At 43.2% G+C, this 15,554-nt stretch overlaps 1 protein-coding gene across 2 annotated transcripts in view; it reads right to left on the bottom strand.

Moving 5' to 3' along the window:
- Positions 1 to 15,554, bottom strand: part of LAMA3 (laminin subunit alpha 3) — a 190,852-nt gene that overhangs the window by 90,804 nt on the left and 84,494 nt on the right. Inside the window, exons 18-23 of one of the 2 annotated variants that reach the window (XM_065585346.1) lie at positions 9,060 to 9,159; positions 7,510 to 7,562; positions 7,087 to 7,192; positions 5,116 to 5,215; positions 3,762 to 3,918; positions 529 to 667 (exon numbers count right to left, since the gene is read on the bottom strand). In XM_065585346.1, coding sequence (XP_065441418.1) covers positions 529 to 667; positions 3,762 to 3,918; positions 5,116 to 5,215; positions 7,087 to 7,192; positions 7,510 to 7,562; positions 9,060 to 9,159 — 655 coding nt within the window. Of the gene's footprint in view, positions 1 to 196; positions 330 to 528; positions 668 to 3,761; positions 3,919 to 5,115; positions 5,216 to 7,086; positions 7,193 to 7,509; positions 7,563 to 9,059; positions 9,160 to 15,554 lie in introns of both variants that reach the window. The other variant, XM_042854847.2, reaches the window with a different exon arrangement.

The following is a 15,554-nucleotide window of genomic DNA, read 5'->3' as shown; positions in this document are numbered from 1 at the left end:
AAGTCAATAGGTATCATGCAAACACAGGCAGCATTAGTCACAGCAAAGCACACTAGAAAAACACATAGCACTCGAAGTTGTTAAAAATAATACATTTAAAATGACATTATTAGTTGAACTTGGCTGAAAGTATGAAAATGCTTCTCTGATCTAACACTGAGTCATCTGCTCTCTTCTGCCATTACGTTTTACCTACCTGTTTCAGACCGAGATTGGTAAGCAGTTATGCGGCCAGATACCATTTCAATTCCAGGGTTAATAAATCTCAAGATAACATGAAATAAGTAGAGGTTTGATTTCTCCACATTCAGAGTTATCCTCACTTCATTCTGTAAAATGGAAGTTAATAAACACAAACAGCCATAAAGTGCCGAATGGATAAACAGTTAGAAGCCATGCAAGCAAAATGCTAAATTCCTAGAGAAAATAAACACACGCACATATACAGACAAATATGTACAAAAACAGCGATTCTGGTGTATGATGGGCGAAGATAGACAAGCCTAACAAGAAAATTAATTCACTTACAAGTATAATTAGTGTCAAAATGTTTCCCCTCAGCAACTGAGATCCTCCCTTTAGAGCTCTTTGAAACCAGGCTGACATAGCGGAGTACTAGGTGGAAGGGCTTAGAGGAAGTCACAGTGACAGGCACAACCACCTCTGGCTGGGAAAAATAAAAAGAAGGAGAAAAAAAGGAAGAAAGGAAAGTATATTATTTAACACACTACCACCCAAAGAGAGAAAAGTTATAGAAACCATTTAGCAAGGACAAACTCCATAACAGGAAAGAAAAGTTATGGTAGCGTACGAAAGAATATAGAACAAAACACTCTGCTGAGGTAAAACACTGATATTGAATAGTGTCTTACCCAGCTAGTCTTGGAAAAGCAGAATTAAGGGTGCATGTTGATACTACGCTGTGAATGGTGGACAGTACTTTGTTGGAATCCTGCAATTGCTCACACAATGCCTTAAAGCAGACATATTGTAACAAGGGTTCCCTGTATTCCTGGATTCCAGGATAATAACCCATCCAAGTGCTGGATCCCACACAAAATTCTAAAAGCACACACAAGTCTCAGAATGTCATTGCACTTTCTTCTGATCCCCAGCAAACCTCCTAGCCTGTTACATTCATGGTGGCTCTGGTTATATTTTTGCCCTTCAGCTGAACTGACATTTCTGGAACCAAGTGTCTCTTCTCAGTCACTGACTGGCAGTGCTGCCCCCAGAAGACAATTCATATGGCACCTTATCTACGTAAAGCTTGCACAGCAGTAGCAGCAGAGTGGGAGACTTATGCCAGGGGGTCTCAAACTGGAGGTCGGGACCCCTCAGGAGGTCGCGAGGTTATTACATGGGGGGGTCGCGAGCTGTCACCCTCCACCCCAAACCCTGCTTTGCCTCCAGCATTTATAATGGTGTTAAATATATAAAGAAGTGTTTTCATGCATAAGGGGGGTCGCAATCAGAGGCTTGCTATGTGAAAGGGGTCACCAGTACAAAAGTCTGAGAACCCCTGACTTATGCAGACAGGCAGAGGGGTTCAGTAATTGGTGGTGGAATAGCAAATGAACAGACTTAGCATGACCTCAAGGGTTCCTCCATTCTGCCTTATGCTTCCTCTCTTCATGGTTCACACCTCCTAACCCTCTCTCTCCCCCTTTTCAACATGCCCAGGTGACTGTCCCCTTATACTACCACCACCTTCTTGGTCTGTTCTCCCTTTCAAGCACACAGACATTCCACTCTCCCTACCTTCTGGAACAAAGATCACTCAATAGGGCTGCCCCTTCTAAAGACCTCACCTTCTCTGATCTCTGAAAGGTAGCTAATGGCTAATGCCACCAGGACAGGCCTTGCTCATTTTCAGAGCATGTGCTTATTGGTCATCATTAGAGAACAAGAGTATTTGTATACAGCCGTTCCCTTTATTAAAATAAAAAGGAAAGCAGGAGAGCAGAATGGAATCTAGAAATGGGAGAGCTATAGAGGGCACGTGTACAAATACTTTAAGTAGAACAGAGGGCAGAAGGAAATAGGAGAGCAGAAAGGAAAGTTCAACAGAAAATATGGAAAAATAGGAGAAGCTTTTACAACTATTTTTGAAGGGAGGAGAGTGATAGTTCAGAGGAGTGAGGCTGGGAGAGAAGCAGATGAGGAAATATTGAAAGAATATATATTTGACAGAGAAAAGGCAAAAGGAAAAGAAGCCTGAAGCTTTACTGACAGAATAGTGTTTGAGACATGATGGGAAGGTTTGAGAGTATAGACAGGAAAGCAAGAGTGAAGAGACAGAAGGAAGATACCTGTGGGGAAGGGTGGACAGTCTTGTGTTTAAGGTAAAGTTGGGGAGGTGGGGCTAGACCAAGGTCTGACATAGGCCAGATTGCTTAGGCCAACATTTTAAAATGTGGGTGTCACACTGAAGTATATTAAAACACATTAGTGGCATGACAGTGCACTCGCAGCTCCTGCTAAGGACACACAATGACTAATTATTTCATCTGAATGACAACATTGCCACCTTTTAGATTGTCTCCTTCCACAAAAGTCGTAGCATTAGTATATCACGTAACAATGTGGCAGCCCCCAAAAAATGCTGGGATAATTGTTTCATTTCCCTGCAAGACATGGGTAAGCTATGTCAAAATCCAGAATGCCCTTTGACATAAGAAGTGTGCAGGTAATTCAGCTGTCCTACAAGGATACAACTATCTAAGGCTCAAATCATACAAATACTTGCATAAATGTATAGCTTTACTCATGCAAGTAAAGTTATGCATATGTGTATTTACAGGATCAGAGTCTAAATTATTCATAAGAACAGCCATACTGGGTCAGACCAAAGGTCCATCTAGCCCAGTATCCTGTCTTCCGACAGTGCCAAGTGCCCCAGAGGGAATGAACAGAACAGGTAATCATCAAGTGATCCATCCCCTGTCACCCATTCACAGCTTCTGGCAAACAGAGGCTACAGCCACTATCCCTGCCCATCCTGGCAATTCCACTACCTTCTTCATAAAATGTCAAGTGGGTATGAAACAAAAGAGGGACAGTATAGAGTGGAAGTTAAGAAATCAGATCTTCGAAGAGTAGCTTTTGTGAATGTGGGTGATTTCAAAAAGTTAACAAAAAGAGCCCCCAAGTAAAAAAAAAAAAAAAAAACGAACAAAGAGGAAAAAGGAAAATGATGACTTGCCCAATGGTTACGTATTTACCCTTCAGTTTATGGTTGCCCCATTGGTCCTCAGATACCCTACCAAAGTTGGACATAAAATGTTCTAAGAACTGTAAATCTAATCTGCACCAATTTAACAGAACCACACATTCAAGGATGGTCACCAACTAGCCTTTATTGCTTAAATTTACTGTTTTATAACTGCCAGTTCCTTTGCTCTGAATTCTGTGCAACTCTTCTAATTCCTGCCCTAGACACAGCAGATGATGGGCACTTTCTTCCTCTGATTTACTCACTTGGACTCTGTTCATGATAATCTAACTTGTAAACAATCACAAGACTGTAATATTCATGCACAGTCACATTCTTGCTTGGATGCTGCTGCTTTATTCAACGATCAACAGGCCTATTTGCTACAATGCAAATATGTAAAGCCTGCTGTCTCTCAACCACTGTAGTAGCAAGGGCATACTTTATTTTGACCTCCTCCATGACTTTACATTCAGGTAGCAATATTAAGTAGACATAAGCCCCAAGGGCTGCATTTTCATCCAACAGCATTTAATCAATGACATACTTGTATGGAAGACATCTGTGCATATCCTCTCCAACTAAAGCCAGGAAATTCCTGGGGGTCATAACCAAACCGAATGCCTCTTCCACTGGCAGTGGTACCATCTTCGATCTCAAACTTCATGTGGTGTAAATCAGGGAAAAAGTGGTTCTTTTCAGGCCTTTCATAAAGAAAACAAACAAACATGGAGGAGCTATTTATTTTCTCTGAATATCTGAATTTCTCCATATAAAAAAAACGGTAACACCTCCCTGTCAGCAGTCATACTGTTACCAACAAAATACAACTACAACTGCTGACTGCACCTCAAATATCATTTTGGAAGTAACTGTGTTTTGGGTCATCTGACAAATTCATGTGTTACTTCATCACTTGTGAGTAATGAGACCAACCCAAATTCATTATTGTATCAATTTTCATCATACCATCACCTAGGCCAAAGGTGCATGATATTTTTATGGTATCAGTTTACCTGCAATGATTTGCCTGGATATCAGCTTCCCACGTGGATGGGGTGCACATGTTAATACTCAGTATAGCAGGAAACCTCCACCCAGCAATGCAATTGGAAGGCACTAGCTAATCTCTGTATGACTTTCCTCTGAGAAAATGAAGCACTGAGGTGGGGGGCAGGCTGGTGACAGTGGAATCCTCTGAACTCTGGTTAATTCATACATTCCTGGTGACACCAGGAATGTATGATAATAGGAAGGATTCAAACGGCTTCTGTTAATGAGCTAAATTCTGTTCTCTGTTATACTGGTGCAACTCTACTGCCATAACTGAGAGGGAAACTTGGTTTATTTTACTTTTTAAAGCAACATACGTAATGCTATTGCGAAAGATGGAGATGATTGTTAATTAAATGAGTACCAAAAGCCATAAATATAAAGATGAAGAAAAGTGGTGGGCAGGAAGCATCTGCAGAGTAGCTGATACCACAGCCTACCAGCTAATTTATCAACAAATCATGTGAAAAAATACCCAGGAATCCTGGGCAGTTTTAAATGATTGTTTTGAAGCATGAACTGTGGTTACGTCTGCACTTGGAGCTGGGATGCGATTCCCAGCTTGTGCAGACATACTTACACTAAATCTACTTCAGCTAGCTCGGTATAAATTGTAGTGTAGCCTCGGTAGCACAGGCAGTGGCAAGTGGTGGGAGGGGCTAGATGTCCCAAGTATGTACCCAAGGGGTCCGAGCATTTTGCTCACCACTGCCTGTGCAACCATGGCTACACTACTATTTTTAGCCAGATAGCTCGGGTAGGGCTAGCAAGAATGTGTCTATGCAAGGTGGGAATCACACCCCCAGCAAAATGTGTAGATGTAGCCTAAAGGTCTCAGCAAGACTTACTTCTGACAGGTCGTTCCCACTATGTGGTTTCTGCACTGGCAGGCACCTGATGGCTCGCTGCACACAAGATTGACAGATCCTCCGACATCACATTGGCAGCCTATCAGGTAAAGAACAGAAGCCACATTTTTCATCAGAAAATGTAATACACATTACCAGAAAGCACACCTCACTTCCTCTAATTCGTGATTCTCAACCTGTGGCCCATGTGCCACTTGTGGCCCAAGCAGCACACAGCTGCAGCCACGTGACATCCTCAAGGCCGTACAGGTAGTATTGGATGCGGCCCACATAACATGTTGTGGGCTGCATATGCCACCCATAATGGTAAATAAGTTGAGAACCACTGCTCTAATTAAACCGCCATTAAGTGGCAATGCAAATTTCCCCCTTCAGACTCTCTTGTGAGATTTTCAAACAAATGTTAATACAGTTGTACATATTTCAGTTATTTCTGGTTTCTCATAAGAGGTTCTTTTTTTAAACATGACATAAAATTTCTTTTCCTGGTCAAAATATTAAATAGTAAATACGAGCCACGCTTACTGTTTGCTGTAATTAAGGTTTATCAATATAAGCATTCAGTTTTTCTATTCAATGGGACGGATTTCTATAATGACGGTTAAAATAAGCATGCAGTGGGAATACAGTGGCAATTTATTTTTTTAAAGTACAAAACAAAGTTTAGTTTTGAGGGACAGCTACCACAATGTTTTGATTTGTGGTACAAAAATTATATACAGTATATAATCATATATTTGTATATACATAATTTTTGAAAAAATACTGGACAAACTATGGACTTGATACAGCAAACAGGACTTCGGGCACAAAATAAGGACATCCTTAAAAGTATATCTAGGTAAAAAAATGCAAAGCCGAGTGCTTCAAGGTTCTTAAGTCAACATTTACACATCAAAATAGAAGTGGCCTATTTTTCTGATGTGCTGAGGATCCATAAATCTCCTTGGAATCTATGGAAACTTTAGGTGCTCAACCCTTTGAAAATCAGACCACTTTTGCTTAGGTACTTTACTTTTATTATCTAGGTTGGATCATTTTGGCCATGATTTTTAACTCCACACACTGAAGAAGGGATTGCTTAAAGAACTGAAATGATCTAAAAATATATTTTAAAATCTTAAATCATTAAGGGACTGATCCAAATCCCAATGAAGTCTATGGGGATGTTTCCAGCAATTTCAATATATTTTGGGCTAGGCCTCAACAGAAAAGACTTAAAATGACATACAAGTACATCTTGGGGTGGGGGGAAAGCAGTTTACAATCTGCTAGGATCTGAATTCAGCATTTCACGGTTTTCCTGCAGCAGCTGATAACATTACAAACAGCTAAGCACAGCATGGAGCTGCAGTTCTAATAGGCATCAGTGATGTTATTAATTCTTCCAGAAGAAACAAATAACCCTGATCTAAGGTCCTGAAAGGAAAGTAAAAGGAGAAATAATTTTCAAATATCTTGTTTTAAATTCTATTTAATTGTGATATTTAGGTCTTTCCATATGTTTTGTTTGGGTAAAATTTACCTCATCTTGGAGACACTTCACAGGGCCTTCCATTTCATTTAAACATCCTCCAAGTGTGGAGTGGGAAAGGTATCAGCCTTTGTCAGAGAGGCTCTGTATGCTATAGAAACAACAGCCCTGTTCCCTGTCCCTTTAGATGGAAATAGGTGACTTAACTGGTGCAGAGAGCCCTAAGGAAGATGACAGAATATTCATGAGCAAAACTAATTGCTCATGAATGAGCTCAATCTGCACACTCAAACTGGAGTTTACACTTCTACATTTATGACATGCACTCAGAAGTGATAGTGTAAAAAAAATGCACATCCGGGTGGTTTAGTGTTCAAACAGAGGCCTTGTTCTGAAAATGTGACCCTTGGGATTTTAAAGACACTTTAATTACCATGTATAATTACTCTGTTGGAAACACTCATTTTCCATTTTACCTTGACACCCAAAGTAATTCCTGTTTTCCAGAGCATAATAGCCAGCTTCACAAGTGTCACAGGAACCTCCACAAACATCAGGCTTGCAATGACAGTCACCATTCTTCTGCGGAGAAAATGATTTCATCAAGATGGTTTCAACTTTTTGTTCAATATTTCTTATTCAAAAGGAAAAACAATCCTGACCAGAACAAATAAGATATTTTCAGGATATTACTATTGCTATCTGTCGCCTTGAACAGACAGTCTAAAGGATATGTGGTCAAGACCCTAAAAAAACTTGCCGGGGAAGTTTTATATAATACTGTATATCTGGAATGTCACCAGTTATTTGTCAATACAAGGACAATAACCATTTCTAGCAATTCTACCCTGCTGAGTGTTAAAACACTTCCTTTCTATGCAAACTTAATTTCTCTTTACCTGCTGACACTCTCCGACTCCACTTAGTGTTCCAGTCACATCACATTGGCACTCTGCGAAGACAGACACATTGACCTGAATTTCATCTTCCTAGGAAGCCTTTGGACTAAAAGCAACAGAATCTGAAATAGCGATTCACTGAGCATTAATGTGAATTTTCCTCTGGAAGTCACACTGCCTTCTGGAGCTCTAAGACATGAAGGAGGAACACCCACTTCTCAGGAGTGCAGAATACACTGCTTTACGGCAAGTGTGAGGGCAGAAAGAGAGTAAGGCCAGGCCATGACACTACCTCCCCACTGCCACATTGTTGATGGCTTGCCCTCCAGACGATGCTAGCACAGAGCAAGCCCTTCCCTCAGGAAAGCACAGGAAATACAGCTATGGCCAGTCCCTGAATTGCAGGAGGATAATGGGATGAGAGGAGAAGAAAAGGAAAGGGAGAAAGGGTGAGGGCTTCTTGTGTCCTTCTCTCCCGTACACAACTGGGCAGTTATCATCCACACACTGGTCTGAAATATTCCAATTTGGGTTTGACAAAGACAGGCTTGAATTGAGACTGAGGAATTGTCTGCCCTTCCTTCTACCCAGGACCAAGAGTGATATTGCTCTGATCATTGGAGGTACTTATGTGGAGAGAGAAAAAGCTCCTTCTGCCAGAGTGATTGACTATTCCTTATTTTCCAGTGCTATCCTTGGGACAATTACAACATGCTTCATGAAATAGAAATGAGACAAATATCACAGGAACCATCTTTGCTGACATAGGTGCATTGTGCCGCCACGGAAGTGCCCCTACTGCCACTGGGACTATGGAGAGGTGATGTGACTGGTCTCTGGGGAGAAGATACAGACTGAGCTATATCTGGATTCAGTGCTATCCAGATAGTGGTGGTAGCTCTAGAGCTGGATGTATACCTCATCTTTCCACCCATTGGGAGGTTGCTGTGAAGCAATCCACTAGAAGAGAAACATACGGAAGGAGGACTTTAAAAATAAAATGGTTGCTCTGCAATTTACAAACAGATGGTACACCACATCCTCATTAACTGCAGCTGTCAGCTGCAGAGTACCAGCTGCAACCCTCACACTGATCTTACTTAGACATAAATAACAGCAGGCTGTGCAAATTGTGAAGCCAGTAAGAATGCTTTCTCACCCTTGATAACTTAGGAGAATAAACTATCAGAGGAGAAAGAACATTTTCTCCAAACTCTTGGGCAAATTCTGCTCTAAGTTATAATGGTATAAAGTCTGCATAACTCTTCTGAAGTCACAATGGGATTACATCTGATTCATACAAATGTAACTGAGAGCAGAATTTGGGCCAACATCTTCAAATGTTAGTTCCAGGATAGGGTCTGAGTTTTGAAAACAAGTGTAAGAATCATGGGTAATTTGGTACCAAATGTCAGCAGTATGTAAAATCTGCTGTTATCATACAATAACCAACATAGAAGGTTTGTGTCACTAATTATAGCTGATGAAGATGGATAAAAAGAGTTTAACCATCTTTGATGACCTGAAGAAATACATGTATGAAATCTTACCTGTACATCCATCAGGGTTTTCTCTGGCCAGATTCCAGTAAAGTGGTTTGCATCTGCTACATATAGGACCTTCCACATGCTGCAGACACTGACAATAGCCCTAATGGCAGAAAAGAATCAAACATTGGGCATCCCAGGATCCAGATTATTTTAAATAATGAAAAGAATGTTCTTTGAACAATGAGGCACTACTGAGATTTCTTCCTACTATGGAACTCCACGGAATGCGAATAATGTGCAACAGATGGGTCAGTAATATATCAGACAGCATGTCTATACTAGCTAAGATAAGAGTGAATACCCAGGGAACCATTTACAGTGAACAAGTTAACAATGGACAAAATAAGCCCAGAACGTGAGATGAGGAAAAGCATAAGTCGTGCATGGACAGTTAGTTCAATACTTTTTAAAATAAGGATTAGAGGATGTGGCTGTGGCTATGGCAGGGATGGCCAGAACCAGGACAGTAGGAAGAGACTCTAAATCCTTCTGGATTAATAAAATAGAAGCTAAAAAGGCTGCAAAAGAAAAAGAAAAGAAAAGTGAGGGGAGGGGAGGGGTACTCACAAGAATAGCAATGTTCGGAACACCGAACCTTAAGGTGGCTCTAAGTAATCAGACAATCACTTTGATAGGAGTAGATGAAAATTCTACAAGCACAAAACAAGCACTTCATATAAAAATTAATATGGCTAACAATTTTATGGCAAATAAAGGGTAAAGAGTGCACTATGAGAAGAAAGTGCATTCCCATGTAATATGTAGTATATATCATAAAAAGAGTAAAACAAATTAAATAAAACATGCTATTTAATTAAAATCTTATAAAGGCTCCAAACAGAAGCCACAATAGGGTTGTATTTTCTTTTTCAGATGGCTGTGTGTTTTGGAAGCCAAAAGCAACCCAGCACCCAAAAAAATCAGTAAATATAAGAAATAAAGCTTAACCATTAACATTCTTGTCCAAAAAATCTGTTTATCTGCAGTATAAAATATTAGAAAGTAAAAACCTATATAGTAGTATTTTACACATAAAAATTGTATTAAAACTAAACAATTATATAAAAAAACACCCTAAATTAAAAACAAATCCAACTAATAGCTTAAAATTAAATCTATTAAAATATTATTTAATAATATCAATGTGCTAAATGTTATTAAATTTCACCAATCTGCAATCAAACATTTAGTGAAAAATAGTTAAAAACTATTAAAACACCTCATAAACAATAAAAGTAAACTTTTAAAATGCATAAGCCTGCCAAGGTATGTCATAACATGATTATAATGTGCAAACAGAAAAAGTCCAAACCAGTAGTATATGTACTAGGTGTTTTAAAAGGGCCAATTTGACAAAGCTGAAAATGATTATATGAGACAGATTGGCTGGGAGGAAGAATTTAATCAGAAAAATGTGAATCATAGAATCGTAGGACTGGAAGGGACCTTGAGAAGTCATTTAGTCCAGTCCCCTGCACTCACAGCAGAACTAAGTATTATCTAGACCATCCCTGACAGGTGTTTGTCTAACCTGCTCTTAAAAATTTCCAATGATGCAGATTCCACAAACTTCCAAGGCAATTTATTCCAGTGCTTAACCACTCTGACAGTTAGGAAGTTTTTCGTAATGTCCAACCTAACCGCCATTTCTGCAGCGTAAGCCCATTGCTTCTTGTCCCATCCTCAGAGGTTAAGGAAAACATTTTTTCTCCCTCCTTGTAACAACCTTTTATGTATTTGAGAACTGTTATGTCCATCTCAGTCTTCTCTTCTCCAGATTAAACAAACCCAAATTTTTCTATCTCCCCTCATAGGTCATGTTTTCTAGAACTTTAATCATTTTTATGGCTCTTCTCTGGTCTTTCTCCAGTTTCTCCCCATCTTTCCTGAAATGTGATGCCCAGAACTGCACACAGTACCCCTGTTGAGGCCTAATCAGTGTGGAGTAGAGTGGAAGAATTACTTCTTGTTTCTTGCTTACAACACTCCTGCTAATACATCCCAGAATGCTGTTCACTTTTTTTTTTTGCAACCGTGTTACACTGTTGATTCATATTTAGCTTGTGGTCCACTATGACTAGGGTTACCATATTTTGTGCCTCCGAAAGGAGGACACTCCACGGGGCCCCGGCCCCGCCCCCAGCCCCGCCCACGCCCCAACTCCGCCCCTCCCCAAAGTCTCCGCCCCCTCCCCTGCTTCCCGCGAACATTTAATTCGCGGGAAGCCTGAAGCAGGTAAGGGAGGGTGTGGGGGGAGGAGGCGCGGCCCAGGCTGGGCCCCCCCCCCCCCCGGCGGCTCCAGCCCGGGTCGGCTCGGGCCCTGGGGTGCCGGCCCCGGCCCCCGGCCGACCACCCCCGGCCCGCCCAGCACTGCCGGCCCCCGGCGGCCGGCGCACCCCCCGGCGGCCCGGCCCCGCGACCCCGGACCGGCCCCCCGGCCCCGCAACCCCAGACCGGCTCCCGGCCCGGCCCCCTGGATCCCGGCCCTGTGGCCCAGCGCACCCCCCGGCCCCGCGGCCCAGCGCACCCCGCGACCCCGGACCGGCTCCCGGCCCCGCGGCCCAGCGCGGCTCCCGGCCCCGCGCACCCCCCGGCGGCCTGGCCCCGCGGGCACCGCGCGCCCGGCCCGGCACCATGCCCCCGGCCCCGCGACCCCGGCCCGGCCCCGCGACCCGGCCAAAGAGGCCCCGGCCGAGCCCTCCCTCCCTCCCGATTTTCCCGGACATGCCCGGCTTTTGGGGATTTCCCCCCGGACGGGGATTTGAGCCCCCAAAAGCCGGACATGTCCGGGAAAATCCGGACGTATGGTAACCCTAACTATGACCCCCAGATTCCTTTCTGCAGTGCTCCTTCCTGGCAGTCATTTCCCATTTTCTATGTGTGCAGCTGATAGATCCTTCCTAAGTGGAGTACTTTGCATTTGTCCTTGTTGAATTTCATCCTGTTTACTTCAGACCATTTCTCCAGTTTGTCCAGATCATTTTGAATTATAATCCTATCCTCCAAAGCATTTGCAACCCCTCCCAGCATGGTATTGTCCGCAAACTTTAGAAATGTACTCTCTATGGCATTATCTAAATTATTGATGAAGATATTGAACACAACTGGACTGATCCCTGCAGGACCCCACTCAATATGCCCTTCCATCTTGACTGAGAGCCACTGATGATTACTCTCTGGGAATGATTTTCCAACCAGTTATGCGCCCACCTTATAGTAGCTCCATCTAGGTTGCAGTTCCCTAGTTTTTTTATGAGAGGGTCATGTGAGACAGTATCAAAAACTTTACTAAAGTCAAGATATACCACGTCTACCAGTTCCACCCATCCACAAGGTTTGTTACCCTGTCAAAGAAAGTTATTAGGTTGGTTTGACATGATTCTTGTTCTTGACAAATCCATGCTGACTGTTACTTATCACCTTATTATCTTCTAGGTGTTTGCAAACTGATTGCTTAATTATTTGCTCCATTATCTTTCCGGATACAGAAGTTAAGCAGACTGGTCTGTAATTCCCTGGGTTGTCCTTGTTTCCCTTTTTATATAGAATGACAATTAGGAATTGCTTAAGAGCACTTCAGAAGATGCCCAAGAAGTCACAATCCCACAAACTGAGAAAGAAGGCCATACTGGTTAAAAATGACCTCGTTTAGAGGGAAAGTGAAGGCAGCTATAAAAATTAAAAAAGAGGAGGTTACACACCCTGTGCAGTAACTGACGTTCTTCAAGATGGGTGTCCCTGTGGGTGCTCCACTCCAGGTGTTGGTGCGTCCCTGCACCTTTGCTCGGAGATTTTTGTAGCAGTACTCGTACCGGCCACGCATGCGCAGAGGCTGCCCCACCGCTGTGAATTTCATCCTGTTTACTTCAGACCATTAATAGTACGCATGCGTGGCCAGTCTCCTCAGTTCCTTCTCTACAACAGAGGCTACCCCAACTCCGAAGTAGAGGGGAGGAGGGTGGGTAGTGGAGCACCCACAGGGACACCCATCTCGAAGAACGTCAGATACTGCACAGGGTGAGTAACCTCCTCTTCTTCTTCGAGAGATGTCCCTGTGGGTGCTCCACTCCAGGTGACTTAAAAGCTGTGTGTCTCAAGGAGGTAGGGACTTCGGATTTGATAGGAATGCCGTAGATAGTACAGCCCTGCCCAAATGTATATCAGAGAGAGGGCATTGAGTAAGGGCATAGTGTTTAACAAATGTGTGTTCAGAGGACCAAGTGGCTGCTTTACAGATATCAGACAGGGGAACTTTGCATAAGAATGCTACAGAGGCAGCCAGAGATCTAGTGGAGTGCGTTCTGATGCCGTCTGGAGGTGTAACCTTCTTCTACTGATAGCACAACCGGATGCACTGAGAAATCCAGTTTGAAAGTCTCTGGGTAGAAATAGGAGTACCTTTGGAACGCTCTGCGATGGAGACAAAAAGTCTAGAAGAGTTTCTAAAAGGTTTGGTTCTATCCAAATAGAAGGACAAGGCACTGCGTACATCTAATGTATGCATTGTGGCTTCGAACGAGTTCGTATGTGGTTTTGGAAAAAAGGTTGGTAGGTGTATCGTCTCATTAATGTGGAATGACGAATGCACCTTTGGAAGAAATTTGGGGTGTAATCTGAGGGTAACCTTGTCTTTGAAAAATAGCGTATATGGTGGGTCTGCCATAAGAGCTGCTATTTCTCCTGCCCATCTGGCGGAGGAAATTGCCACTAAAAGTGCTGTTTTCATCGAAAGGTGTAAAAGGGAGCACGTGGCTAGGGGTTCAAATGGTTGTTGAGTTAGGCAAGATAGTACAAAATGAAGGTCCCACGGGGTGGTAGGTGGTTTAATGTCTGGGTATAGGGCTTGGAGTCCCTTGAGGAAACGCTTGGTGATTGGATGAGCAAAAACAGAAGTATCATCAATTTTGTCATGAAGAGTTGTAATAGCAGCTAAATGGACTCTGATGGAGCTGAAAGAAAGGCTGGATCGCTTAAGGTCCAATAGATAGTCAAGTATGAGTGAGAGAGATACCGACATGGGACAAAGTTGTTTAGCTGAACACCAATGTGTGAATCGTTTCCACTTTCGTAGATAGGTGGTGCGAGTAGATTGTGTTCTGCTATGTAGGAGCACTCTTTGAACTTGTTCAGAGCAATCTAGTTCGCTTTGGGAGAACCATGTAGGAACCAGGCTTTGAGGTGAAGCATGAAAAGGTTGGGGTGGAGAAATCGGCCGTGTTGTTGTGATAGGAGGTTCGGGATGAGAGGCAACGAGATTGGTGGTCGAATCGACATTCTGGTGAGGAACGGAAACCACGGTTGTCTGGGCCACGACGGGGCAATTAGGATCACCTTGGCATGGTCTGTTCGTATTTTTATCAGGACCCTGTTGAGAACCGGTATTGGGGGAAACGCATAGAGTAAGTTTCGGTGCCATGGGATCAAGAATGCGTTTCCCAGGGAATGTTTGCCCAGTCCCGCTCTGGAGCAAAAGTCGGAACATTTCTTGTTTTTTGCAGTTGCAAAAAGGTCTCTGGTTGGGTGACCCCAAATGCGGAATATGTTGTGAATGGTTTTCTTGTCTATCTCCCATTCGTGATCCCAGGGAAAGCGTCTGCTTAGTTCATCCGCTGTGGTGTTCATCACTCCGGGAAGATAGGCAGCTGATACCCGGATGTTGTTCGCAATGCACCAATTCCAGAGCTTCATAGCCTCTGTGCAAAGCGAGTGGGATCGAGCTCCTCCCTGCCTGTTTACATAGAACATGCATGCAATGTTGTCTGTCATTATGTGTACATGGTGATTCCTGATTAGTGGAAGAAAGTGACGGCACGCATTGCGAATGGCTCGAAGTTCTAGGACATTTATGTGCAGAGAGGTCTCGGTTGAAGACCATAGCCCCTGGACTCTGTGGTGAGACATGTGTGCACCCCAGCCTGTCAGAGATGCATCGGTAGTCAGTATGAGGTATGGAGCCTCCTGAATAAAGGGGACTCCAGAGCAGAGGTTGGAGTGAACTGACCACCACAGTAGAGAATCTTTGACCCGGAAAGGTATGGAGAGAGTCTTGTTTAGAGAGTGCACATTCGGTCTGTAAACCGTGGCCAACCATGCTTGGAAGCACCTCAGGTAGAGGCGTGCATTTTGGATGACGAAAGTGCACGAGGCCATGTGACCTAGTATTTGTAGACAGTCTTGGACAGTCACCTGGGGACAGTCACCTGTTGCGAATTTTTGTGGCCAGTCGGCTTATGGAGTTGAAGCGGTCGGGTGGAAGAGATGCCAATCCCGTCCGGGAGTCGAGGTATGCCCCTATGAACTCCAGATGTTGGGTGGGGCATAATGTGGATTTGTTTTTGTTTATTTGCAGGCCTAGAGATAGGAAACAATCGACGGTAAGCCACATGGATCGGAGAGCTTCGTCGAACGTTGAAGCTTTGAGGAGGAAATCGTCGAGGTAAGGAAATATTACAACCCCTTGTTTTCTGAGGTAGGCAGTAACTACAGCTAGGATCT

Source organism: Chrysemys picta, chromosome 2, assembly GCF_011386835.1.
Source record: "Chrysemys picta bellii isolate R12L10 chromosome 2, ASM1138683v2, whole genome shotgun sequence".
Taxonomy (NCBI): Eukaryota; Metazoa; Chordata; order Testudines; family Emydidae; genus Chrysemys; species Chrysemys picta.
The sequence above is the reverse complement of the archived record's forward strand: the minus strand, read 5'-3'. Positions and strand labels throughout refer to the sequence as shown.